This window comes from Meles meles, chromosome 21 (assembly GCF_922984935.1).
Source record: "Meles meles chromosome 21, mMelMel3.1 paternal haplotype, whole genome shotgun sequence".
NCBI lineage: Eukaryota > Metazoa > Chordata > Mammalia > Carnivora > Mustelidae > Meles > Meles meles.
Genome location: NC_060086.1, coordinates 38,923,803 through 38,951,137, shown reverse-complemented (window position 1 = coordinate 38,951,137; position 27,335 = coordinate 38,923,803). Strand labels below are relative to the sequence as shown.

Genomic DNA, 27,335 nt, shown 5'->3' with positions numbered 1-27,335 from the left:
GTGGGATTGAGCCCCAGGTTGGGCTCTGTGCTAAGCGCTGAGTCTGCTTGGGACTCACTCTCCCTCTGCCCCTGCTTCTCTCATATTCTCTCTCACTCTTTCAAATAAATTAGTTAATTAAAAAAAGATTGAAACTCTATCCAGATAACTGGTTGTGAATGTAGAACCAAATAAAAGAAACGACAGCAGGAAGTACAACGAGGCATGAAGGAAGACCCTAGAAGAGCATCGACCTACGTCTACCTATTCCCCAAGAACACGACGGTCTGAGACTTTTTAGCAGGAGGGCAAGACTTGCTAAAGTTACCCTTTTGGAGGTGGCATTGTCCTGAGTTGCAATGTCAGAACCAACCATCCATGTTTTAGGAAGCGAAGACAATGAAACAAATTTTTTTTTTTTAAAGATTTTATTTATTTATTTTACAGACAGAGATCACAAGTAGATAGAGAGGCAGGCAGAGAGAGAGGGAAGCAGGCTCCCTGCTGAGCAGAGAGCCCGATGCGGGACTCGATCCCAGGACCCCGAGATCATGACCCGAGCCGAAGGCAGCGGCTTAACCCACTGAGCCACCCAGGCGCCCAATGAAACAAATTTTATAGGGATTTCTTCCGGAAGGGTTAAAATGACAAAATTTCTGATTGTAAAGAGATCAGCCTTCCTAATTGGGAATAGTCAGCCTTTATTTCTCACCTCCTTCTCAGGACAGTATGGATAATTGAGGTATTTAAGACATCTTGAGGGATATCTTAGATTTCTACTACTCTCTCCCAACATAGTGTCTATGTCCTATAAATTGTATAGGCCTGTCAACGCAAAAGAAAAAGTAATCAGAACTTTAAAGAGTATTCTTAATTCTCTTTTTGTGAATAAAAGCCAAATGACAGTTTCCACAAGTAAACATGGCATTTGGGAAAGAGGGTGAACAAGCAGCGAAATGTAATTACCCTAAACTGTCGCTTTTAAGGTACATTTTTCCTGTACTCATGTAAGAATTGATATGAGTGTTTTGCAGAGTGGATTACTAATAAATCACATGGCTTGGGAAAGAACATTTACATCCATATTTCTATTTCATTTTCTGAAAAAGCTTAAGTGGTTATTTCTCTGGTGACTTTTGGATTTACTCTTGGGGATCTGAAGTTCAGGGTCTACCTATTTAGATATATAAATTTATTATAATACAAAAATAAAATTTTGGGGCGCCCTTGTGGCTCATTCAGCTGAGCATCTGACAGTTGGTTTCAGCTCAGGTCATGATCTCAGGGTCGTGGGATGGAGCCCGGCATCTGGCTCCATGCTCAGCGGAGGAGTCTGCTGGAGACTCTCTTTTCTCCCTCTGCCCCTCCCCCAGCTTGTGTGTTCTCTCTGTCTCTCAAAATAAAGAAATAATGGTTTAAAAAATAAACTTTTCTTTTTGGTATGTTAACTTTTAGATCCATGTTGTCAAACTTAGGCATATTCCATTGAAAGCTAAACCAAGAGTATCTGTATATTCTTTGATGAGTGAAGATACGGACACACAGATTGAATATCTTGTGTTACACAAGTTTATATAATGTCTGGCCCTCCAATAGCAAATTTCTACACTTAGTGTTGTTTCCTTCATATACCCATTCCAGAGTATATAGAAAATTGACAGAAAACAAGAGAGATCTGTATCTTTTCCAAATCCATGCTGGTTTGGTTTGAGCAGCAGTGGGAGTGATGGAAACCATTTGTAGATTACTTAAGGCCGTAGATAATAAAGTTTGTATTCCTGGAACAAAGAGTTGATTACTTAATCTTACTGAAAAGGTTACTATCCATTTCCTGCCAGAATGTGAAATGTCAAAACAAGGTCACAAAATACTGCTTCCCAAGAAACTGTGGTTGATAAGATGGCTACAGCCCAAATGAATACTGCAAATACCAGTGTTCAAGGAGAGCCATGGCTCCACCCAGCAATCAGCAAAGCTTTGTCAGTGTCTCCAAGCAGTGGCTTGGAAACTGGTAACTCATCTGTCTATACTCAGGAGGTGTAATACAAGAATGCTATTTTTTTTTTTTTTCAGATAGTTTGCACTAGCTCTGTTGAACTTTAGTTATGCTCTACCTTCTCTGATTGGCCTAATCCTTGCTTTGACCATTAGATATGTTTTTGGAATATCTGATTCCTAGAAGGAGATGAATTATTCAATTAAGTGGTTTTGTTTAGTCCTTATAGTGTGAAGATCCTTACAAGAGGAGTTTAGTGGCTGTTGACGTAGACTGTGAGCATCAAGTCCTAGGAGACTTATACTCTTAGAAATTCCCATCTGGGGACACCTGGGTGGCTCAGTTGGTTAAGTGTCTGCCTTCAGCTCGGGCATGATCCAGGGTCCTGGGAGCAAGCCTAGAGAGCAAGCATCTAGCTCCTTGCTCAGCAGGGAACCTGCTTCTCCCTCTCCCTCTCCCTCTGCCTGCCACTCCTCCTGCTTGTGCTCTCTCTCTCCCTGTCAAATAAATAAACAAAATCTTAAAAAAAAAAAAAAGAAAAGAAAGGGGGGCGCCTGGGTGGCTCAGTGGATTGAGCCGCTGCCTTCGGCTCAGGTCATGATCTCGGGGTCCTGGGATCGAGCCCCGCGTCGGGCTCTCTGCTCTGCGGGGAGCCTGCTTCCTCCTCTCTCTCTGCCTGCCTCTCTGCCTACTTGTGATCTCTCTCTCTGTCAAATAAATAAATAAAATCTTTGGAAAAAAAAAAGAAAGAAAGGAAGGAAGGAAGGAAAGAAGGTAGATTCCCATCTTTTGTTGTTCCTAGGGGTCCACTTAATGGACAGAGATAATAATGACAGTGAAGAATTCAGGCAGTGTTTAGAACCATCTTATATAGAGAAGGAAGAATAATAATGATGAAATTATCTAATAGAACAATATCTAGTGAACATAGATAACGATAATAACGTTTAAAAATTGCAGCTGTAAAAACAAACCCTTCCAACCCCTCTGACTATATGATAGCATTTTACATGCTTTATCCCAGCTTAATACTAACATCAGGCTGATGGTATCCGGACTGGTACTAATCCTATTTTCTGAGAAACGGAGGGCACAGATAAGTTGCCTCATCAAGTCACACAGCTGTTAAGTGGCAGAAAGAGGATTTGAAGCAAGGTAGACTCATTCCTGAGTCTTCTGTCTTATTTTGGTCTACACAGCAAGGTTGAAATTAAAATACAGTTCTCATTGCCTTTGCCCTCAGATATCTCAGATATCATTGTGAATTATTTCATTATCTTAGTATTGCTAAATATTCACTGTGTCACGTTTCCTCAAGAGGTTGGTAGATTAATTAAGAACAAGCCTATATTCTTTATTTTTTTGTTCTTAATTTGAGTCCTTTATATAGGTGATTTTTGACATAGCTACATTGTGTCAGATGTAGGGGACCCTGGGAAAACGCGTGTGGCCCTATAGCAAGGAGTGAAAAGCTCCTGTGATAGACCCAAGTTCAGGCTCCTTTTACAGTTGACCTTGAACCAGATTAAGTTTTCAGTGCACCATATCAAACCAGTACATTTCCTGCTCTAGCGCCCTCTTGGGGTTGTTGGGAGGCAAAGATCAACCACAAGCATTAATAAGAACACAACAGCAGCCAAAACCCAAAGGAGGCTGTGGACAGGAAGACAACCACTATGGCAGCCATAGTGGCTGCCCATTGGAAGCCCAGGCTTCTTTTTTAAAAAGGGCCTGCCTGGGCACCTGGGTGGCTCAGTGGGTTAGGCCGCTGCCTTCGGCTCGGGTCATGATCTCAGGGTCCTGGGATCGAGTCCCGCATCGGGCTCTCTGCTCAGCAGTGAGCCTGCTTCCCTCTCTCTCTCTCTCTCTGCCTGCCTCTCTGCCTACTTGTGATCTCTCTCTGTCAAATAAATAAATTAAATCTTTAAAAAAAAATGTCCATTGCTCCTTGGTTACAAAGAGTATGTAGTCTTCTGTGGCACCATCAAATGATGTCATTTAAAAAAAAAAAAAAAAAAAAAAAAAAAGAAAAAAGGGCCTGCCTGACTGACAGCGAGACTGCGGGCCCACTCAGTGGGCAGGGTGTAAAGCCTGCTTGCCTTTCTGCATCCTGCTCTCCTGATGCTCTGTTTGGTTGCTTACCTGGAGTGCACTAAACTTCAATTTGATAATTGCGTCCTCAAATCCCTTAATGAAGGCGCCTATCAAAATATAAATAATTACCCAGTAATTTTGTATTTGCAAACTCTATCCTGGCTGTTTATGCTTCTCTGTGGTTCAGATGGGAAGTTCGGGGGGCCTACCTCACACTTTCCGAAGTCAGGGAAATTTCAAAAGCCCGGAGGATGGCATCCTAACACCATTCCCCACCCACGGAGCTCAGGTCCGCTCCTTCCCAACACTGACCTCCATCTTTCTCCTACTATTTATAAACCCATTGGAAGGCTGCTTTTTTTGTTTTGGTGCTGGTCGTGCAGATGTCTGTCTGCATCAGAGGTACTGCCCTGGAGCTCCTGGGTGCGATCACTGGGCTCCTTGAAGGCACCCAGGATCCCTGTGAGCCTAGGCTGTTTGCTCCTGCACTTGCTTCCTCATCAGCAACATTTTGTCCTTTGGACAACGCCCACCTTAGTCATGGCAGGCACATGCCAGTGGCCTGTTGGGCTTCTCAGTGGAAGTGCTGGGTGTCATGGAGGAAGCTAAAAGCCGAGAAGACAACACAACAAAATGAAATGCAATAGGACAAAAATCTGACTTGGGTTGGGAGTTTTTGTGGGGGTGCTTCTCTGAGCGTGCAGCTGAGGAGGGGTGCTTAGCCGCTGGGGCCTGCTATGAATGAAGGGAGAAGCTGCATAGCCCACAGAAGCCAGGTGACAAACTCAAGGCTTCCTGGGCTGATGTTTTTCTCCTAGACACTGTTTTTAAACACCCGGACTTGTTGAGAGCCGAGCAGGTGACGGCTCCTTCACAAGTATTATTCTTAAAAGCTGCACTAAAATTATTCACCTCATGTAAAAACAAGTGCGATTTACATCTAATATGGGTAATTACTTTTACAGTTAATTAAAAGCGCTCTCATTAAACCCCTGCTGTGATGCCAATGCATAGCTTTTATTTGCAAACAGACCCTTGGTTGGAGTTTACCTTGCTGACATATTGCTCCTACCTGAGAGGGGGCTGCCTTCCTCGGTAGCAAATTTCATTGTGCTGAGCCAGCAGCCCTGGGCTGCCAGGGTTCCTGCCAACTCTGTCTCGTCCCCCGATAACTAAGCTGCAAAAAAACATAGGATGAAGAGAACAAAATAATTCATGGCGGGGTGAGGGTGCGATTTCAGAGAAAAAAGTCACAACTCTTAGATGAAAGACCTGCTATCTTTATTTGCATGAAGATGTGGTTTGGGAATTCTTTTGTGGGCTTTCTGGCTTTACAGCTCTTTCCTGCTACCTCTCTCCCAAAGAGAATAGCCCATAACCCATCCCCACTTAAAATTCCTCTTCAACATTTACAAAGTCAGAAACATGGCATTCTGAGTTAGCCAGCTAAAGTAGGTTCTACTCTCTTGGTTGAATGGCGTTATATTGAGATCTTAGCTTATACATTCTTTCTTTCTTTTTTTGTGGCCATTTGTATGAATTCAGGCAAAACAATTCTGAAATAAATTCTCAGTCTTCACATTCAGATTGAAACTTACCATTTCTGGAGCATCCGTGCCTTGAAACCGAGATATACTGAACCTCCTTAAACACATACTAATAAAATGCTTTCTCAAATGATCACATTCCTGCTAAGTAATTAAAACTTATTAATTAAAGCATACAGTCATTTGAGACTTAAATTTTGAGGAGAGAGATAAGATTGTAATATTTCAAGAAGTTTACAGACCCCGTGAATGGAACTCTGTGGTATAGTGCTTCATCCTTTTTACTATTTTACGAAGTTATTTGCTGCTATCTGCTGGCGCTTTTTGAGATTGCAGGGGCTGAGCAAATTTGTGAATGGACACCAATGAAGTGGATATAAAAGATGTCAGTGCAAACGTTCTGTGCTAGTCTTTATGTATTCAAGTGACCTTATTTGAATCTTGGTCTTTCGAGCTGAATGAACACAAACTGAAGAATTCAGCAGGAAGGCACGCATGACTCCAAATTTGTACCAACTATAGCTATGAACTAACAGTTACTCTCCCCCCACCCCAAAGAACTTAAATATTGCAATTGCATTTTGGATGTTTTAAATATTCAGATCCAAAGACAAAATATGGTGTTGAGGAAAGCGTACAATACAAAGCAGGTAGATGGGTTTCAATCCCTCTTCTGTCATTTGTTATCAAAGCCAGTGCCCTACACTCTTTGACCCTCAGTTTTCTCATCTGCAGAATGGAAGCACTGGGGCAAATGGTACTATGGCTTGTATTGATTTTCAACGTTAGACTCTCTGTGAGGGCAGGAAAAAAAAAAAACAAAACAAAACGTGAGAACCCAGGTTGTAGTAAATGTTCTAAGTCCTAGAATCTCAGTTCATACTGGTTAGCTTCTTTTTTTAAAAAATTTATTTATTTTTTTAAATTAACATATAATGTATTATTAGCTCCAGGGGTACAGTCTGTGAATCGCCAGGCTTACACACTTCACAGCACTCACCATAGCACATACCCTCCCCAATGTCCATAACCGCCCCCCCCCCCAGTTTGTTTTGTGACCTTAAGAGTCTCTTATGGTTTATCTCCCTCCCGATCCCATCTTGTTTCATTTATTCTTTTCCACCCCCCAACCCCCCCAAGTTGCATCTCTACTTCTTCATATCAGGGAGATTATTTGCTTCTTTTAAGTGATAAGTCATTGTTACTTGCCGAACAGTAGGAAACTTAAATGTCCAAACTATAGAAAAATGGCCGTTGAAAAGAAAACTATTTATAAATGAAGGGGAGCAGATGTTACCCCAAAATATGCCTTTTTACCGCAAAGATCATTTGGGGATGATTACTTTAGGGAGACAGCAGATTCAGTAGAATCTCTGAGGACAGGGAAGTTGCCCTTTTCCTGAAAAAAACATTTACATTTATAAGAGAAATCTCCATTTGTAAAGGTGTCTTCCTTCCTGTACCAGAAAAGAAAGGTGACCCCAACTCTCCAGAAACTCTTATCAGTGGAGAAGACAGTGACTTAATAATCTCACCCTTGTTTACTGGGTTTTGCCTGATAATCTTCCATAATGGGCCATTCTCCACCCCAACTTCTTTCTTTGCCTTTAGCTGAAGAAGGCCTTGATGGCTGGGGCCGTTTTGGGAGTTACTCATTTTTTTCTGGGCCTGTCCCATGTATACAGGAAGTCTAAAAGTCATTCAACTTCTGTTTGTTCTTCTCTAGTCTTTTATTGTGGGGATATTAGTGAAGAAGCTTGAAGGGTAGAGGGAAACTTACTTTTTTTTTTCTCCCTGACTATTGTTGATTTAGCATTTAAAATGCACTTTTTTGAATTCTTTTTGGAGTGTGATGTCGGAATGTACTTTTTCGATAATGTTATAAACTGCCTTGCCATAGCGTTTTTTTTCTGTTTGAAAAGAAAGAGCAAAACACCTGGATTCCTCCCCAAGTAGAAGGGTAGTTGGTCGTAAACCCTGTTTGGGTTTGGCAAGAATCTTTGGCTGTGTCTCCACTGATACAGAAAAGATGTTAGGGTTCGGGGTCGAGAAAGAATTCTTTTTTTTTTTTTTTTAAAGATTTTATTTATTTACTTGACAGATAGAGATCACAAGTAGGCAGAGAGGCAGGGGGAGGGGTGGGGAAGCAGGCTCCCCACTGAGCAGAGAGCCCAATGCAGGGCTCCATTCCAGGACCCTGGGATCATGACCTGAGCCAAAGGCAGAGGCTTTAACCCACTGAGCCACCCAGGCGCCCCCGAGAAAGAATTCTTAAGACATGTTGGTACAAAACAGGGACAGGACATGTGGTCAGAAAGGGCTGTGCCTGGGTCCTGAGGGAATGGCCAATTATACACTTTCCAGTTGCAAGGGGGTTAGGGTTAGTATAAGTCTCTAAGGAATTTGGAAGTAAGGTTTCCAGGGCCTTGAGGGGGCTAGCTATTGTTGGGAAAAGGTCATTTATGACTGTCTAAGAAAACCTTACTAATGAGACCTTCCGATGTGTATCAGTGGACCACATTGTTGCAGAATTGCAGGGTTCTTTTCTCTTGAGTGGAAGAATGAATCTGCCAGACACAAAAGGGTAAGGTGATATTTTATTAAGCGAAGGTGAGAACAGAAAGCGAGCTCTCTAGAGCGAGAGGGTCTCTTCATGGTCGCCACATGATGTAGTTTCGAGATGGGGATGAGGTCTGGAGCCGACGGCCAAGAAACATTTCTTGAGGCCTCTTTTGTGCAAAGAAGTTGATTTTATTAAAGCACAGGGAACAGGACCTGCGGGCAGAAAGAGCTGCACTAGGGTCACGAGGAATGGCCCAGTATATACTGTCAAGTTGGGAGGGGGTTAGGGATAGTGTAATTCTCTAAGAAATTTTGGAAGCAAGGCTTCCAGGAACCTGAGGGAGCTCACTATTGTTAGGAAAAGGTCATTTATGACTGTCTGATAAAACCTGAGTCATGAGAACCTTCAGATGTATATCGGTCGGTCATATGCTCGGGGATGATTACTAACATATATCTTAGGGGAATGGAGATAAAGGAAGTTTCCAAAGGAATTTTTATATGTTCAAGTAGACTTACAGGATCCTAGGGGTCAAGCTAAGATTGCCTTCTGCCCTCAGCAAAGTATTAACATCGAGGCATCTGAGTTCCTAGAGGAAGGTCACTCCGCCTATTTCCAGTGGGCTGTAAGTAGTAAGGAAATCTAATTTTTCTTTTGCTTTTGTTTCCTATATCACGCACCAGCTCTTGAGAGATGTTTTAAACAGTAGGTATTTCCTTTGAAATGCTCTCTGGGACTTGGTGGATAGCTGAGTCCAGGAGAACGATGCCACTTCAAAGATAAAATGACCTCACTTTACTCTCATGTCCAGTATAAGCGTCTTTTCTCTATGTTGTCCTTCCAGGGTTGATGCCTGAAGTCACTACCAGAGGTCCCAGAGGCTGTCCTCCAAAAACACAAGGGCCCGTGAACAGAACAACCTATGCACCTGCCCTTGCGTCTCTTATATAAAGGGGTTTTTCTTCTCCCCCAGGGCTTGGATTACATGGCATGGTCTCTGGATCATGCCTTTCTTTTCTCTGCGCTGAGTAGGCAAGTATCAAACATGAGGGGGTCATCCCGGAAGCTCCTCAAGGCTCTTGATTAGTTTCTTATGGCTTCTGTGAAATATTACCACAAATCTGTGGCTTAATACAAGAGAAATGTATTTTCTCATAGTTCTGGAGGGCGCAAGTCTGAATTCAAGATGTCGGCAGGGCCTCTCTCCTACCAGACTCTCTGGGAATGAACCCTGCCCTTGCGTCTTCCAGCTCCTGGTGGCTCTGGGCACTCTGTGGCTGGTGGCCATGTCACTCTAGGCTCTGCCTCCGTCTTCACATAGCCATCTCCTTTCTTTCTTTCTTTCTTTCTTTCTTTCTTTTTTTTAAGATTTTATTTATTTGTTTGACAGAGAGAGAATCACAAGGAGGCAGAGAGGCAGGCAGAGGGAGAGGGGGAAGCAGGCTCCCTGCCAAGCAGAAAGCCCGATGCGGGGCTCGATCCCAGGACCCTGGGATCATGACCTGAGCCGAAGGCAGAGGCTTTAACCTACTGAGCCACCCAGGCACCCCTAGCCATCTCCTTTCTATCTCGTAAAAGGACTCTTGGGATTTAGGGCCCATACAGATGATCCAAGATGATCTCACTTCAAGATTCTTAATTACATTTGCAAAGACCCTATTTCCAAATAAGGTCACATTCTCAGATTCCAGGGGTTGGGACATGGAGTTAATCTTTGGAGGATTACTATTCTACCCACTCTAGACTCCTAGCTTCTAAATCCTCTAAGGCCTCCAGATTCCCACTGGCAGGCATTTCCTTCCACCTATTCCCAGGGACTTTTAACTTCTGGGCACTTCAGAGCTGTGAATGATGCTGACACATGGTCCAGGATGATGGTTCTCTGCACTGTGGGCATAAATAACCCTGACCCACAAAAATCATCAGAAACGCCGAACACACAAGATGCCAAAGAAAAGAAGTCTCTCTTGGGAGAGAGAACAGCTTCTGAAAAGAACAGACACGCAAGTGCTCTGATGTCTAAAAGCCAGAAGAACTCGGAAGACTTGGAAGAGCAAACTTTAAAAATAGAACCGTTTTTAAGTTCTCAGTACTCTACTCGGAACCTGGTCTCACAAAGACATTTGGAGGATGCCATCAATGACAGCTAACATTTATCGATGACTCGCCATATGCTAAGACCTTTGCACGCATTAGAGATGCCTGACAACCCAGGAGGCGGCTATCATTATTTTACAGACAGGGAAACTGAGGCACCAACCCACATCTCGTGTGGGGCAGAGTCCAGGTGCATGAAGCCAAGCCATGTGATTCCCTAGCGTGTGCAGAATCCCATCTGTTGCTAGCGACTGAGTCACCATTTGGAGTTTTCCAGCTACAGAAAGGAGAATGCCTGGCTTCTGTAGGGAAATTGATGGGTTGGTGATGAGTACATGGCTCCAAATTCATACTTAACACTTAAGTCGTTGAGCTGTTTCCCAGGCGACGTCATGAAGTGGGGCTGAAGTACTTACTCGACTATTCTGGTTCGGAAAAGGTCAGGTCGGAGCCCACCCGGAGACACCAGCTCTATGTGGAGCGATCTGAACGATAATTTGTTCCCGCCAAAGTGACATTTTTCCAATTTGAGTCCAGCATTGTTCAGAGGCGAGTGCAGTCCCCTGTGGGGCCCCCCGCGTAGCTCTGCCGCGGATGACAAACCAGCAATATCATCTAAATAAAAAATCCAGCATGGGTTTAGTAAATTAATCCTGACAAGAATAAATTGAATAATCTTAGGGAAATGGCAAGAGCCCTGATTCTACCAGATGACTTTTTTTCTGTTGCTTGTGAGGGTCCTTGGTGGCAGATTAAAAACAAAAACCTGCCTTTGGCTTATTGATTTCGTTAGTTAGTTCATTAACACCTGCCGCTTCTTTGTGGGTGAATCAAAATGGGATATGGACTCTTCCCTGAGAACTCAACGTATATTCACTGGAGGAGAGAAAGGAAATGAACACTTCCCCTGATCAGAACAGCCTAAAGCAGACAAGTAACTGCTGTTTCTAGGTGGCATCTCCTGCGTTTAAAAATAATTCATGATTTTCACCATTCCCATGCCCAGTTATTCTCTGTGTGTCTTAGTGGATGAATACAAAGAGAGTTCTCAGTTTAAGAGAAAGGGTTCATGGGACACCTGGGTGGCTCCGTCGGTTAAGCCTCTGCCTCCAGCTCAGGTCATGATCCCCGGGTCCTGGGATCGAGCCCCGCATCAGGCTCTCTGCTCAGCGGGGAGCCTGCATCCTCCTTTTTGCCTCTGCCTACCACTCTGCCTGCTTATGCTCTCTCTCTCTTTCCCTCTCTTTGACAAATAAATAAATAAATACATAAATAAAATCTTTAAAAAAAAAAAAAAAGAGTAAGTGTTCAAGGTCAGCCAGGGACATCAGCCATTCAATCAGGGGTGTGGTGAGAAAACAATGACCCCCAAATCCCAGGAGTGGGCTTTGCAGATCATCTGAGAATCTTGTTGTTTGAGTCAGCGGGAGCCGCTATAACAAAATACAACCAACTGAGAGATTTAAAACAATAAAAAATTATTTTCTTAGAGTTCTGGAAGCTGGAAGTCTGCGATCAGGGTGCCGGCGTGGCCAGGTTCTGGGCGGCACTCTTCCTGGGATGCAGACAGCACCTCCTCTCTGTTCCCACGTGGCCTTTCCTCTGTTCATGGACGCAGAGGGGGAACAAGCTCTTTGGTATCTCTTCTCTTAAGGACATTAATCCCGTCAGATCAAGTTCCACCCTTTTTAGACCTCATTTAACCTTAATTACTTCCTTAGGGGCCCAATTTCCAAATACAACCACACTAGGAGGCGGGTGGTTAGAGCTTCAACCTCTGTATTTTGGGGAACACATTCATTCTACACGCTTGTTAAAAGGCAGAGTCTGATTCAGTGTATGTGGGGTGAAGCCTGAGATGCTCCATTTGGGGCACAGACCCCCTCTTTGAATAGCCCATTTCTCAGAGTACACCTTTGTCACAAATAGGCAATCTGTACTTCAAAAGGTAAAGACATTTGCCTAAGCCCCACAGCCGGCAGGGGATGGCTCCACACTTGGGAGGCAGGCATCTGGCTTTAGCACAGGAACTGCTAACCATGACAATGTCCTGCAGTCAAGACTTCAGCCTCGAGCTCCCAGTGGAACCCCTGGAGGGCTTGCTAACAAACGGATCTCTGAGTATATCACTGGGTCCCGCCCCGGAAGATGCATTTTTTTTTTAATGGGTTCTCAGGTGATGCTGGTGCTGCTGACCTGGGAATCACACTTGGAGAATCACAACTGTGCCTCTCCTCTAGATCACTTTGTTTTAGATGTCCCTCCTCCCCATAGAAAGGAAAATTACGAGACATGTGGCCTGAATTGTCCAGACTAAACAACCACCTCGACTAAAATAAAATAAAATCACCTGAAAGGAAAGCGAAGTGCCTGGTGTTAGGACCCACTTCCGGGTATAGACTTAGCTCCATCGTTGTGTGACCAAGGATGGGTTACCTGATCATTCACCTCAATTTTTATATGGTAACAAACTAAAAATGCCAACCTTGTTTGGTTATGGGGAGCTTAAAGACAAGTGTGAAAAACACCTGCCACAGTTCCTAGTGCCGGGGAGGTATCCAATCATTGCTCATTGTTTCAGTCCCATTTTACTGATATTAAAACATTCCGTTACATAAAAAACAGAATCTTCCGATTATGATATTGTCTTCTTTTGTTCCACTCGTGATTCACACAGACCTAGAATTTGTTACGCTTAATAAATCACCATGGTGATAGCCTTCCACTTAATCAACCCTCTCCGAGTGACGCATCGGTAGAGTAAACCCAGCTAGTTCTTGAGGAGGGAATAAATATTTCTATAGATTTAACTCACCCCACACCGAGCCACTATTGTTTGCAGACCCTTGCATCATCCTGCCGCACCTATAGTCCCCCTTGCCTCCATCTCCATTGCTAGAATGGTCAGGTCAAAAATCTTGGCATGGTCCTTGGCCTCCATCTTTCCCGCATATTCCACACCTGATCCTTTAAGGCATCTCTTCACTCCATCCATATTGTTTTTTTAAGAAATATTTTATTATTTTATTTTAGAGACAGAGAGAGAGAGCAGGGGCACGGAATGAGGGCGAGGAAGAAGGTGGCTCCCTGCTGAGCATAGAGCCTGACGCAGGGCTCAAACCCACAACCCTGAGATCATGACCTGAGCCAGAATCAAGAGTCAAATGTTCAACTGATTGAGCCACGCAAGCGCCCCACTCCATCCAGATTCTGACCACTTCTTACCACCTCCCTGCAGTCACACTTCCCAGCCACACCACCACCTTATGTCCAACCTTCGGCAGCCACCCCCAAACCAGTTTCTCTTTGTGCCCTTGACTCTCAGCTGTCTATCCTGTTAAAACAGAAGTTAGATCGTGTCTCTTCTCACTTCAAAACCTCTGAATGAAGACAAGCGCTGGCCAGGATGTGGAGAAATTGGAACCCACACGCACTGCTGGTGGGAATGTAGAATGGCGCAGCTGCTATGAAAATCAGTATGACGGTCCCTAAAAAAATTTAAGCGTAGAATTAGCCTGTATTCCAGCATTTCCCGCCTCTGGGCATCTATGCAAAAGACTTGAAAGCAAGGACTTGAACAGATGCGTGTACACCCATGTTCATTACTCACAGTAGCCAAAAGGTAGAAACAGCCCAGTGTCTATCCATGGATGAACGTGGATCCACACAATGTCATATATACATGCAGTGGAATATTCTTCATCCTTAAAATAATGGAATCTGACACATGCTACTGAGTACAGGGCTGCGCCTTGAGTGGAGTTGTGCTAAATGAAATAAGCCAGACACAAAAGAGCAGATACTCTACGATCCCTCTTATATGAGTGTTATACACTGAAGTGGGCCCTACCCTCAAGTTTGTATCTTGAGGCTCCAACCCCCAGTAGAACTGTGTTCAGATACAGGGCCTTTGGGGAGGTAATAGAGATTTAAAAAGTCGTGAGAGCCCTAGTTTGATAGGACTGGTGTCCTTATAAGAAGAGGAAGGGACTCCAGAGACCTCTGTCCATGCACCCAGAGAAGACGCCACATGAGGGCACAGGGAGAAGGTGGGGGCCATCTACAGGCCTGGAAGAGAGGTCTCACCAGAAACCCACCCTGGCAGCATCTTGATTTTGGACTTCTGGCCTCTGAAAGTGTGAAAAAATAGATCTCTTTTATTTAAGTCTCCCAGTCCGTGGTATTTGTTATGGCCGTCCTAGCAGACCAGCACAGTGAGGTCCCTAGAGTTGTCAGACTCACAAAAGAAGTAGATTGGTGGCCGCTAGGGGCTGGGGAAGGGAGGCAGGGGAAGTTGGTGTTTACTGGGGGCAGCATTTCAGGTTGGGGGGGAGTGAAAAAATTCCTCGAGGTGGAGGGTGGGGATGGCTACACAGGAATGTGAACGAGCTTCGAGCCACTAAGCCCTACACTTCAGAAGGGTTAAATGGAAGTGCTGTATGTATTTTGCCACCGGATCAAACAAACTCAAAAACAAACCAGCCAATGCTGGGTGGTTCCTCACTGCTCTCGGAATGAAAGCTGACATCCTCTTCTGATCTCATCTCCCTGTATTTTCCTAATTTGCTTCCCTCCTGCCACTGAGTCCTCCTTCTTCCTTCCTGTAGCAGAACGGTGTCTGATATTTTGCTTGGGCTCTTCCCTTGCCTGAGCGGCTCTTGCCCCGGATGGCGACATGGCTCATCCCCTAACTTCCTTCAACCCTTTGCTCAGTTGCCACTTGTCTTTCAATTTAAGATCTTATTCCCCCGTGCTCACCATTTCCATTCCCTCCTCCCTGTCTTATCTGCCTTCGTAGTATGATTCCTCTTATAATATTAAAAAATACCATTTATTGATGTTTCCTTTTTAATTGTCTGTCTCCTCTAGCAGAGTGTAAGCCTCACCAGGGCAGGACTTTCCATGTGGTTTGTATGTGACTGAGTCTTCCTTTCCTAGAGCAAGGCCTGGCAAGCAGTAAGTGCTGAATGCCTATCTTCTGAACGCATAAGTCAATGAATATTGCAGGTGCTTCTGTGTGTGTGTGGGGGGGGGGGGTGAGCCATTGTGTCTAACTGGTGAATTCCTTGAGGGTAGAAACCATACCAGAGCAACATGAAAAAAGGCATAAAAAAGTTAATGTGCCATGACTATAGCTGGATGGGTGGACCCGTGGATGAATGGATGGACAGATGATGGATAAATGGGTGAATGCGGGATGATGGTGGATGGAAAAGTGGATGGACAGAAAGATTAAAAAAAAAAAATAGGTGGTGATGGTTTTGTGTTGAAAGGTGGTAGATTTGACTATCCTAAATCTGGAATGAGAGAGAGAGATTATAAATCTGAGTGAGGGGAGTTTTTGTTGGTCAGGACGGGGGTGGGGAACGCATATTATTTTATGAGCTCTCAGCTTCTCTCTGTTGTGGCCTCTGATCCATAACTTTTGCCTTCACCCCACATCTGCATGTAATAAAGCTTAGTTATGACATCCATATGTCTCTAATGCAAACACCCGGGCATATACTTCTTAAAAGGGCTATAAAGAGCAATGGCTCGAGAAACAACCGTTAGGAGCACGAGTTTTTTTTATTATTTTAAAGGGCATTTCAACGACACTGCTGAATGTTCCCTGACCAGAAGTCTGACTCCTGTTCTTTCTCTTTCTTTTCTCTTCCTCTCAGGATATCAAAGCAGACTGCAATACCTGTGTGGAAATAGAGGACAGAAAGGTAAGACAGTGTTTTTCATCTTTTTGGTTTCAAAAAAAAAAAAAAAAGAACTCTATGATTTAAACCCAGGTGTTTAAGGCTGGACAATGGCTTGCAACCATGATTCGGGTACTGATATTAGAGGCTTAAAGGCAGTCATACTTTAAAATGTTTGTCTGTTACCTCTGATGGTTTCGGTGAAGAGCACATAACATACTTAAGTATCAAATATGTTGGTGCCGATTTTTTCTCTTAGTCATATGCTTGTCTTCAGGAAAATAGCTCATTTATCCTTAACTCATTTCACCTTCTTGTTGAATGTCATTAGCGATTATTCTGTAATATTACATACATATATGATAGAATATAAAATATTGGGCTTTCCAAGGTGTGTCCCCATATTTGATCTATACTTTGAGAGGGAACCTGCCTCAGTTTCCATCATGACACATGGACGGGAGCAACGACGTTCCATGGCATAGATCTATTTATGTGAGATGTTCATGGGGGGCAGGGAGAGGAGGTCCTTTTTTATATTTTCAGAGTCCCCCTGGATCCCCCATTTATCTTCCTGTTACACTTGGTGTGGATCCACTCAGGAAAAACAACTGTTAGACAATTGTTCTCCATGGCCTGTCCTTATTGATGAGAGTTCACAGCAGTTTCCCTGGTAAAGGGCATCCAAGCAGATCAAATTCTACCTTTAACGCCTCAGATCCAAAGAGGTCAAGTAAGTGAATTGAGGGTACATGTCTCCTGGCTACTTTTGACATCATTCCGCAATTTTGAAAGATGTTTCTCTGTGCAACTGTACCATTATTGTCAAACGCAGTTACTTCAAGCAGAGGTTTTCAGCCCTGATTTTGTGATAGCTCCGTCATCTGCTGATTAAGAAGGTGGTTGAGGACCCCTCAAAACAAAATGTGCTTTTTAAATAAAAGGCAATTGCCATGCGTTGTTTTAGGGAGTGTTAATCTCCTCCTGTTGAAAAGAATAACCATATGGTGGCTGAGATTCCCTTCTCGCGACCCTTGAGTAGGTTCCGTTTCTGGGTGGCTCTCTCCGTTTGCAGGCAAAGACATTTCGGTTCATATTTGTATATGCTGTGTATTTGCATGCTGGTGTTCTTGCCGGTGTGTAATTTTGTGAGTTGGGCAAATGGAATTTAGGCTGAACATACGTCTACAGTCTTTTTTCATCCGTTCCTACCAGTTCTGCCGTGGGGGATCTGCCCCAGCCGCTAGTGAAATCTGATGTCACCTGCCCTGCTTCCTACGTTCGGGATGCTTCCACTTCCCTTGGACTTTTGTGGAATTCACAAGCATGTTTCTGTCCTATGTATGATTTTGGGGGGTATCTTCTTTGCCAGTAGTGTTTCAAAGACACCAGGAGTCCCGATACCATTACAATAATACCAGTTCCGTCTTCTGTAAGATAAATGAGCAGCCAGGATAATCTCTGGGCAGTGAAAGCTGGCCACATGGCTCCGTTCTGCGGATCCAGACTGCCGCTGGTTCGTATATCATGGCAATAAGGATCCCCCAAGTCTGCGGATGCCTCGTGTTGTTTTACTGGTAGGAAAAGTCATATCTGTACATGGCTTCCACTGTTTTCAGACAAGAGTAACACACGTGCATGTGCACACACACGCACACACGTATATGCATTTCTGTGCTTTGTCATAGCCCGTGGGGTTGAGTCAGGCACGCCAAAAACAGCCTCGTCTCTGAACAGGTTCACCTGGGGTTTTCTAAACATGAGTGCTCATGACCGATGACGCATGAATTAACCACATCTCTCCGCCAGCAGTCCATTGGCGATGACTCCTAGCAGTCGCACAGCTGTAATGCCCACCTCCGATTCTGCGGTCTTCTTCTCCAAGGACTTATTATTCCTTCTGTCCAACAGGAGACATTTTCTTCCTCCAGGAATTCTTTTCTGATTTATTTTTGTGTGATTCTTACACAAAAGGGCTGTAGCTCCTCTGGTCTCCTAATGGGGTTGAGGGTGGGGTGAGGCGTGGGGGGTAGCTCTGTATGTCGGGGTCTTGTCTCCCACGGGAAAAGTCAACCCCAGTCATCCCAGCGGGCCACTGGCCCCACCCCCGCCGAAGAGTGCGGGCCCCGCCCCTGCTCGCAGGGCTGTGGCAGGAGGGCACGCAGGGAGAGGGCGGCCGAGGCGTCAGGAGTGATCTTGATCCAGGCTCTGGAATGCACTCTGGTACTTCTGTCACCCTGACGTCTAATTATGAAATTTCACCATCGAAGTGAGGACACTTGCTCCTGTGCGCACGCGCGCGCCCCTCTCCACTTAATCCGGACGCTTCTGGCAAAATCAGTAATTTGATAACGTGGAATTGAAGTGACGAGAGATGACAGAGGTGCCAAAATAATAAGTCAGCCTGCCTCTGAAGACGCAGCCCTTGGCCCGTGTGGGTTTTTACGAAGCGCTGAGTGCTCTGAAGCCAACCAGCCGTGATTTCTCGAAAGCTCAGTTTCTTTTAGTCAGGGAAGCTTAACGTGGTGTCTGTGGGACGAGGTGGATCCCTGGGAAACCTGGTTTTTATTTCCTTTTTCATTTCCCTTCTGCTTTTCCTTCCTTCCTGTCTGCCTGTCTTCAGTATACTCTCTCTGTTTGCATGCATTTGTGTGCTTACATCTGTGCCTCTGGCTGCGGTTGAGGACCTTCTAGAGAGAAGGATTTTAGAAAACAGGAACTCGAGTTTGCTGTGGAGTCTAATAGGGTCTTTCCCTGTTGCCCCCTCCGGTTTCATGCCTCATCCTGTTCAGTAGGGGCATTTACCTTGAGATGAATCATTCTTGCATTGACTGCATCCCACAGGTACAATGATGGGAGATAAGCGGTGAACTGTAAGAGTTGAGAGAGCCCTCATCCTTGCTGTTTTTCTGGTCTGCACACTGGTTCTGTCCGAGACCAAACGAGAGAATCCTTCTCTCCTGCATCTCTTTATTTCTTTCTTCTGGGTGCCTGTTTTCCACTGGCAGACATCGGCAAGGAGCTCCCTGCCGATTGCTGGTCGCCCATGGAGAAATGCGTGCCTCGTCTTGGGGAGTGCTTCTGTTTCACGTTTCCCTTCTGCTTCCAAGCTCACCAAATCCCAGAGCCCCTGCGAGTGCGCCTGCATGTGGATGGCTTTCTGGCCATTTCTTAGAGTCAGTCAGAGGCTGTCACGGGAAGATCTCAAGGGCTGCAGGCATTTTTCACCCTTCAGTGGGAAGCAGAGCTCAGATTGTTTCCTCCCACAGTGAATGCCGTGGAGCTAACGCAGATTTAGCAAAGGTGATGGGAGCCAGCCCATCACTCGGAGCGGCCGTATGGCCTTGCAAAACCACCTGCCCTTGACATTTACAGTACCCTTCTTGCTTGTGCGGAGCTGAGGCATTTAAATTCATTTTTATTTGTGGTGTAAAATCCATCTGAATTCCAGGACTATTATGAAGACTGCAATTCAGGTGATGACAGAGGAGGCGGATGGATCCGCGGGGGGGAGAATCTGTCAGGAGGAGATGAGAGCCCATTTGTCAAAGGCTATAAACACAGACAGTCCTTCCTCTTCTCACTTATCGCCTGGCCTAGTGCAGCTAAACAGTTTCAGATCTGCTATGAAATTGCATGGAAGGAGTTTGAGCTGTTCTCAAAGTTGGGGCGACTTTCAGATTGGATCCAGTTGGAGCTGCGATCGGGTCCGGAGCAGATGCTGTCTACCTCGGTTAACCCTGAGCGTTCTGACTTTTCCCTGTTATGAGACTTGCTCTGGATCAGGACTCTTCAGAGCCCTCTGTACTCTCTCAGCACCCTGTGCGAGAGGTACCAACAGGATCCCCGTTACAGAAAAATGGAAGAGGTTAAGTGACTTGCCAGAGAGCAAGTGGCATCAGAGGCCAGGATCTGAACTCAGAGATTCTTAGACTGCCTCACACACACGAACATGAGAATTAACGTTTGTAGGAGGCTTCCCCTTTCCTACAGATGAATTTCTGCCCAGACTGGTATCTTCATCCATTGCCAACAAAATCACCTGTTTTTCAACTTAGGACAAGCTTCAGCCCTGGTGTTCTAGCTCTAGTAGAGACTCTCCATATTGACTTCCCCTCATCAGCCCTGACCCTCCGAAGAGCCGCTGGCCCCGGTGGTGGGGATGCCAGGACTTCTGGTCTCGAGGACAAGAAAAAGCAGCCCAATGTGCAGTGCTGGGTTCTGTTTCCGTCAGACCTGGTTCAGTTCTAGCTTTTGTCTTTCCACCAGGGTATATGCAAGGATTAGAAATTCCACGCTCACAGCACAGGAGTGAACATAGTGGAGGAGTGAAAACCATAGGTCTTAGAGCTTGAAAGTCCTGTTTTTTTGTTTTTTAAAGATTTTATTTATTTATTTGACAGACAGAGATCACAAGTAGGCAGAGAGGTAGGCAGAGAGAGAGGAGGAAGCAGGCTCCCTGCTGAGCAGAGAGCCCGATGTGGGGCTCGATCCCAGGACCCCGGGATCATGACCTGAGCTGAAGGCCCAGGCTTTAACCCACTGAGCCACCCAGGCACCCCAAAGTTCCTGGGTTTTTATCCCAGTTCTCCTACTTAGCAGTTCTGTGACTTTGAGAGGCTCTGTTACCTTATATCAGTCTCCATCTGCCGGTCTGTGAATTAGAGATAGTATAACTCACTTGAAAAGTTGATTTGAGAAGTTGATAATACTGTAAGGCAGTATGTGTGTACACACACACACACACACACACACGTATAATGCCTGCTACAAAATAACACAGTCAACTGCATCTACTTTCATTTTGGCTTTTGCTAACGTCCACACCTACAGGTATCACATGTCATTTATAATTTATTTTTTTTTTAAATGATAAGTCCCCCAGAAAGTGTTATGGAGGCTCACAGAAACAGACCACCAGGGGATAGGGACCTAGAAGGCTTGGGGAATGTTTTACAGAAGAAGAGATACTTGGCCTAAGTCAAGAAACAAACTCACCCATCTGCCGGGTCCAGGCAGGAATCCCATGTTAGGGACGGGGATTGGGGGCGAACAGGAAGCCATGGAGACAGCATTGAACTCAAGAACAGTGACCCCATATGCAGGGGCTCTGTTGCAGCTACCTGTTACCATGGGGAATATATGTTCAATGTTGCCAATTTCTAAGGCAATCTGGAAATACGGATTTTCGTGGAAAACTACTGATTTTTAAAACACCGTGCAAGTCAAGTAAAACCCGTATGTAGAGAAGATTCAAGAGACTTGAAGTCTTGAGACTTGCAAGCCAAGTCTCAGTGGATTAGGAAGATGCGAGTATCTTCAGTGGCTGTTGAAGGCCTCACTGGCAGAGGGAGCAGGGAGGGCAAAGACGGAGGCCTAAAAAGCATGTGGCATGTTTCAGAGAGGTCCAGGCCCAGTGTGCATGTCTGAGGGTGACCAGAGGGGAGACTGGCGCAGTGAGTGGGTATAAGATTATGGAGAGTAATGTTTGCATTGCCGATGGATCATGGGCATTGTATCCATCTCCCTTCCCAGTGGAAGAAGAGAGTAAGGGAGGGCAGGTCCTTGCTGGAGGAGGTCAGAGATATATGGAACCAAACTCAAACTTTGTGTGACTAACTCACCAAAGAAGAAGTCCTGAGGAAAGAGGGAGAGGGGGACAGAGCCCAGAGATGGAGCCAGAGGCCGGGCTGCGGTTGAGTGTAGGGATGAGCTGAGAGGAAGGCTTTGCCAAGAATAAGATGAGGTCAGCCAGGACTCAAGAAACAGTGGTGCTGGGGTTCCCTGCCAAATGTCCTCTTTTTAAAGATGTGTGGTGGAGGAGGACCGTGTTTTCCTGTGGGCCAGTATTGCCACGTGTGGGGCTCTGATTTCATATGGTAAATGAGTACCTTCAGGTGACTCATGGACGTGGCATCAAATCAGTTAGTGAAGAAATGTTGGAGTTATTATCTTGTCAGTTATTTTTCAGACCTTGGGATTGTATCAAGGTGAATTGATTTTGCTGGCGTTTTGTTTTGTTTTTAATAAGCCCCAAGGTCTCCAACATTTGCTTATGTACCCTTCTAACCAAGAGACCCAGAACACTTGACAGGCAATTCTAATGTCTAGGTCTAATTTAGTAACGTTGTTTTACTTTTGAATTAAGCTCACATTCTGTATTGACAGAAGTACCACTCTTTCCATTTATTTCAATATATAATTTTCTCTTACAAAATTCTACTTAGGATTGTCTTTTATGATTTTAACATGTTCATTTAGAATAAAACTGCATTGATTTATTGAAAATCAGATGGATGTGAAGAAATTGTATATATGGATTGCAAGTAATCAGAGTTCAAGGATCTGTTTTCTGATGGTGGGTTTGCAATCAGGGGACAGATCTGGGTTTGCATTTGGGAAGTTTCAAACTCTGCTTGTCTGCAAGAGGGACTAGTCGGGGGCAAGGATGCAGTCAGAAGTCAAGGCTGGATTGTACAGACAAGAGACCAGGAGTCTGAGCTAGAACCACACAGGAGATGGAGAGGACGGTCTGAATTTGGAAAGAGTTCATCAGACCTATCCATGCGGTTTGGTGACCCTGACCCTGGGTCATGGACAGCTCTATCCAGGGACATATCAGAGGCTGCTCATTTCATATATCTGTGTACAGCTGGCTGCCATGAGAAGTGGAGTTGATCAATATGAACAATAAATTAATCTCCTGGATTTCAGAGGCTTAGATGCCAGTGAGGTTGAAAATGAGCACAAAGCAGTCACCAGGGTTGGTTTTCTATTAGTACTGCTCTCCTTCCTTGGGGATGGGAGTAGATTAGTCCTCTGGGCTCTGACAGGCAGAACAAAGACAGAGGGGAAGGTGTGCTCCTGATCTGGAGGGCCTCTCCCTGGAATGGGAAGCATTCTTGGAGGAGTTTCTCATTAAAGACTGAAATGAGGTGATGCCCAAGGCAGATGAGGGCAAACAGCGCAGTGAGCACCATTTGGTAAGACTCAGGATTTGTCTAGGGATTGGATTTCTTTTCTGCTCCAAATGTCCTTTGTTTAAGGCTGATTATGTTTATGCATTAAATGGGTAGATGCTCCAAGATGCCCCAAAGCTGTGGAAATGAAAATTAAAGCATCCCAAGAAATGATATTTGAGTCACAGTTGAAGGCAGGGAGAGGAGCGGAGACTCCTGGGTGGCCTACGGAGATGGAAGCGTGGAGGAAGAAGCGTGGCGTGACTCAGGAACTGAGTCGAGATATGTTGCTTGAGATGAGGCTGGGAAGTCGGCAAGGGCCAAGCCACCTAAAGCCTTGCAAACGTGGGAGTACTTTGTCCAGTGTCCTAGAAAGAAATCGATTTTACAGAAATCAATCTTAGATGGAATGTGATCCGATGGCGTGAAATAATCAGATGCGAGATGACAGTCCCATTGCTTGCTCACACCTTGTACTTGACCCCTAAGACCTCTAGCAGGTCACACCTGGTCCCACTGTCTCTGGCCAAAGAGTGGGGCAGGGTCATCTAACCACAGCAAAGCTTTTGTCTGGGTCGCTTACCTTTTCTATGGGTGTTACCTTCTTCCTCTCAGGCAAAGTCCTCAAGACCATGAATCTCCTTCAGATAGGAACCACGCATCCTATCAAGCATGGCTGTGTTCCAACGAATGGTGCCCCCATATGTGGCCAAAGAATGGTGCCATCTAGCATCGGCAAAGCAACCCACCTTTATAGATTTGCCTCTGCTCTATTGAGATATTTATGAGGCTTGGTGTGTATCCCACAATAGATGCCATCTTAGCCTTCTCTCTGCTGGGAAACCAGGCCCTCTGACAGAGACCTACACATGTAGCATCCCAACAGCCAGACTCAACATCATTTGTACTTGAACTTGGGGACTAACCCAGAGTAGAGATGATAGGTCCCAGGGTCTGGAATTATGTGTCCAGAACCTTGGAGAGAGGATGACAGTCAACTCTAGAGAGGACTCCTCCTCCCCCAAAATTGGTTGCTGCCAAGAAATATTTGGCATTTTTGTTTACTTCGACATTATTTAGAAAAACCAATTAGTATGGTAGAAAAGAGTTTGGGAATCAGATCTGGGTTTGAATCCTGGTTCTGGCCTTAGTCACTAGTTGCAAGATCTTGGAAAAGCCGCATTAACTTTCTGATCCACAGTCATACCATCTGCAAAATGGGTTAGATAAGGTATGCCATGGATTGTTCTTGCGGGCTGTATTGGGACATCTTCATCTGCACAATAGAAAACCGATTTGAGTCAGCTTAAAGAGTTAAAAAACAAACAGCTGTTGGGTCAGATAACAGCAAACTTGGGCTGTTTTCTGGTATAGATGGATCCTGGTTTTTAAATTCCAGGTGGGGACTGCCTGCTACAGGCTTAAACTCTACCTGCAGAAAGAGAGCTTCTTTTGCAATGGTTTCAGTACAAATTCTGAGGTTGATGTTTATTGGCTTAATCCTAGTCAGTTTTGGAAAGCAGTACTCTGCCTGTCTGTCTGCCTTCATCCACAACCAGAAGTAGGTTAGGCCCCAACTGAACAATTTAAATGGAGTACAGCGGAGTCTCTCAAGTAAACCTTGACTGGTTGTTTTTCCAGGAGAGAAATAGTAATTGACCTAGCTTGCATTGAGCACTTACTGTATGCTAGACACTGTTTTTGGCACTTTATGTACATTCTATTAATTTCTTTTTAAGTAGACTCCACACCAAGTGTGGAGCCCGGTTCAGGGCTCGAGCTCATGACCCTGAAGTCAAGACCCGATGAACTGAGAACAAGAGTTGGACACTTAACCAACGGAGGCACCCAGGCACCCTTATGTTCATTCTATTATTGAATCTCTGTAAAGATCCGTTTAGATGTGTACAAAATTTATCGCCATTTTGCAGATGCGAAAACTGAGGGAAGGAGGCCTTGACTAGTATGCCTGGGATCACCCAGGTAGTAAGCGTAGGATGAATTTTCAACCCAGGTGGTCTGCCTTTGATTCTTTTTTTTTTTTTTAAAGATGGTTTCTTTTTTTTTTTTTTTATATATATATATATATTTGACAGAGAGAGAGATCACAAGTAGACAGAGAGGCACTGCCTTTGATTCTTAACCACTGGTGATGCTACTTCTGCCAGTGATGCCCCACAGGAGAGACCAGTCAGTGGTCCCTGACAGCTCCGCCTGCTCAGTGCCGGCACACAAGTAAATGGTCGCTGTGTTTTTGAGAATTATTTTAACAAAACCCTCAAAGGAATAGAAATAGCTTGGGCCATGGCTAAATGACATTCTGGGATGCATCTCTGCATTTAATTTCCTCTTAATCACTCCTCCACAGGTGTTATCGGAGGTCCTCAATGGGTCTGCTTTTTGGAATGATCAAAATGGTCGCGGCTCCAGTCCGTGCTTCGCTTCTCTGCACGACTGAGAGTTATTTTTGTAGACAAGAGCTTCTTACTCCAAGGTGGGTCTCTGCACCTGCCTTTTATGTTTTATCTGCGGGTTAGCTGATGCTTTCTTTTTCACTGAACTTTGAAAATGAGATGTTAGTCATACTTTCCTCTCTCAGTGATTTTGGGGAAATTTGAAGGTAGTGGTGGGCTGGGGTTGGGGGAGAGGCACATAAAAACTGGAAGAGCTTCTCCAATGGACGCAGCGTGGAGTTAAATTAGCCTCTGATGGGCCGGATGACAGACGATGAGGTGCTGGGCACACTCAGCAGTATGATGGGCAAAGATGTAACACAGAGAGTGCCGTGAAAACTTCTGAGGTAGAGCAGGCCGTTTGTCTGATACACCGTCCCATCAGCCTTCAAGTCGGCTTTGGGAAGCTAGTCTGAAGAATCATAGCTAAAACAGACTGGTTAAGAGCTGTAGCTGGGAATTCTCAAAAGGCCTGGGTTGGAACCCCAGCTTGGCCACTTCCCGGTGACGTAACCTCTCAGATGCTCTTGTTCTCATGTAAAATGGACAGAATAAGAGTAGATACTTTCTGGGGTTACTGTGGGACTCACTGAACTAATTAGGGTCCTTATCATCCTGGCTAGGCAGAGGATATGCCTCCGATCAGTGCAAGCTGCTTTATTACATTCCTACCTTTGCAAAAGCAAAGGAGAAAACTTCTCTTCTTTCACTCTGGAGTTTCTTTATTTCTGGTAGGATCAGAGACGTTAATGGAATTTGTCTAGGACCAGTTAAGTACATAGCAATGCAAATAACAAAACTGAAACTGGATACCGGGTCCCCACTCATAAGTCTGGAGTTCTGTGTACCCTGACTCATCAGTCTGGTTGAAGGTGCATGGAGAGGGTCGGCAAGCATGCCTGAAAGTGTGGGCCAGTGATTGGAAACAGATTTAATCTCTGGTGCCGACTCAGATTGATTGATAGTGTCTGTACGGAGGGCTGTGTTGATGAGGAGTCTGAGCCCAGGGTTCTACAGGAGTGCATGATTGATTAGTGATGTCTGACAAGGGTGAAGGGGGAGGAATTACTGTGTGTGTACCAGAAATAGGTGGGTGCTGGCCTGGAATCTGGCAACAAACCGTAAATGCTTTGTATTTAAGCCCAAAGATGAAGAGAAGGTAGCTACTTCATGCTTGGTCTTTACGTTTGGGCACTCCTGTTTCTCTTGCTATGTTACAGATTTGTAATCCATCAAGGTACTGGTATTTTATAGATGATACATGGCTTAAACACAGTTTAACACTTAAAAGCCTTATACCAGACACATACAGCCTCACTTTCCTAGGCTCTTGGGAAACTTACCTGACTTCAGCCTCAGATAGGGTTATACTTTTGATACCTCAATTTTAAATGGGTCTTATAATTAAGACTTTATAAATAAATCTTATCTATAAGATATTTGTCATCTCTTAAAAAAATGATATCTGTCATTGGGGTACCTGGGTGGCTCAGTGGGTTAAGCCTCTGCCTTCGGCTCAGGTCATGGTCTCAGGGTCCTGAGATGGAGCCCCGCATTGGGCTCTCTGCTTCACAGGAAGCCTGCTTCCCTCTCTCTCTCTGCCTGCCTCTCTGCCTACTTGTGATCTCTCTCTCTGTCAAATAAATAAGTAAAATCTTAAAAAAAAAAAAAAAGATATCTGTCATTGTATTATGTACTAATTGGGGGTGAATTGCTTACATTTTAATACCATTAATTATAGCTGTTGCTTTCATTTGTCATTTATTTTACTTAAAAGGAGCAAGTCTATTTTTGTATAATTCTTAGTGATACTTTTTTAAGCTCTGCATTAAAATGCATTTAGGAAACACCTAATTAAGTGCAGAGCTAGTTATCTAGAATACTTCTGTCATCCCTTCTCGAAAAAAAAATGGCCATCGGCTTCTTTTGTGATGAGTAGAGTGAGTGTTAATTAATTTTT

The 27,335-nt window shown here is 44.7% G+C and overlaps 1 protein-coding gene across 11 annotated transcripts in view; it reads left to right on the top strand.

Moving 5' to 3' along the window:
* Positions 1-27,335, top strand: part of RBFOX1 (RNA binding fox-1 homolog 1) — a 1,785,930-nt gene that overhangs the window by 849,531 nt on the left and 909,064 nt on the right. For all 11 annotated transcript variants that reach the window (XM_045993979.1, XM_045993969.1, XM_045993978.1 and 8 more), the window contains one exon: positions 15,940-15,987. In XM_045993979.1, coding sequence (XP_045849935.1) covers positions 15,940-15,987 — 48 coding nt within the window. The remainder of the gene's footprint in view (positions 1-15,939; positions 15,988-27,335) is intronic.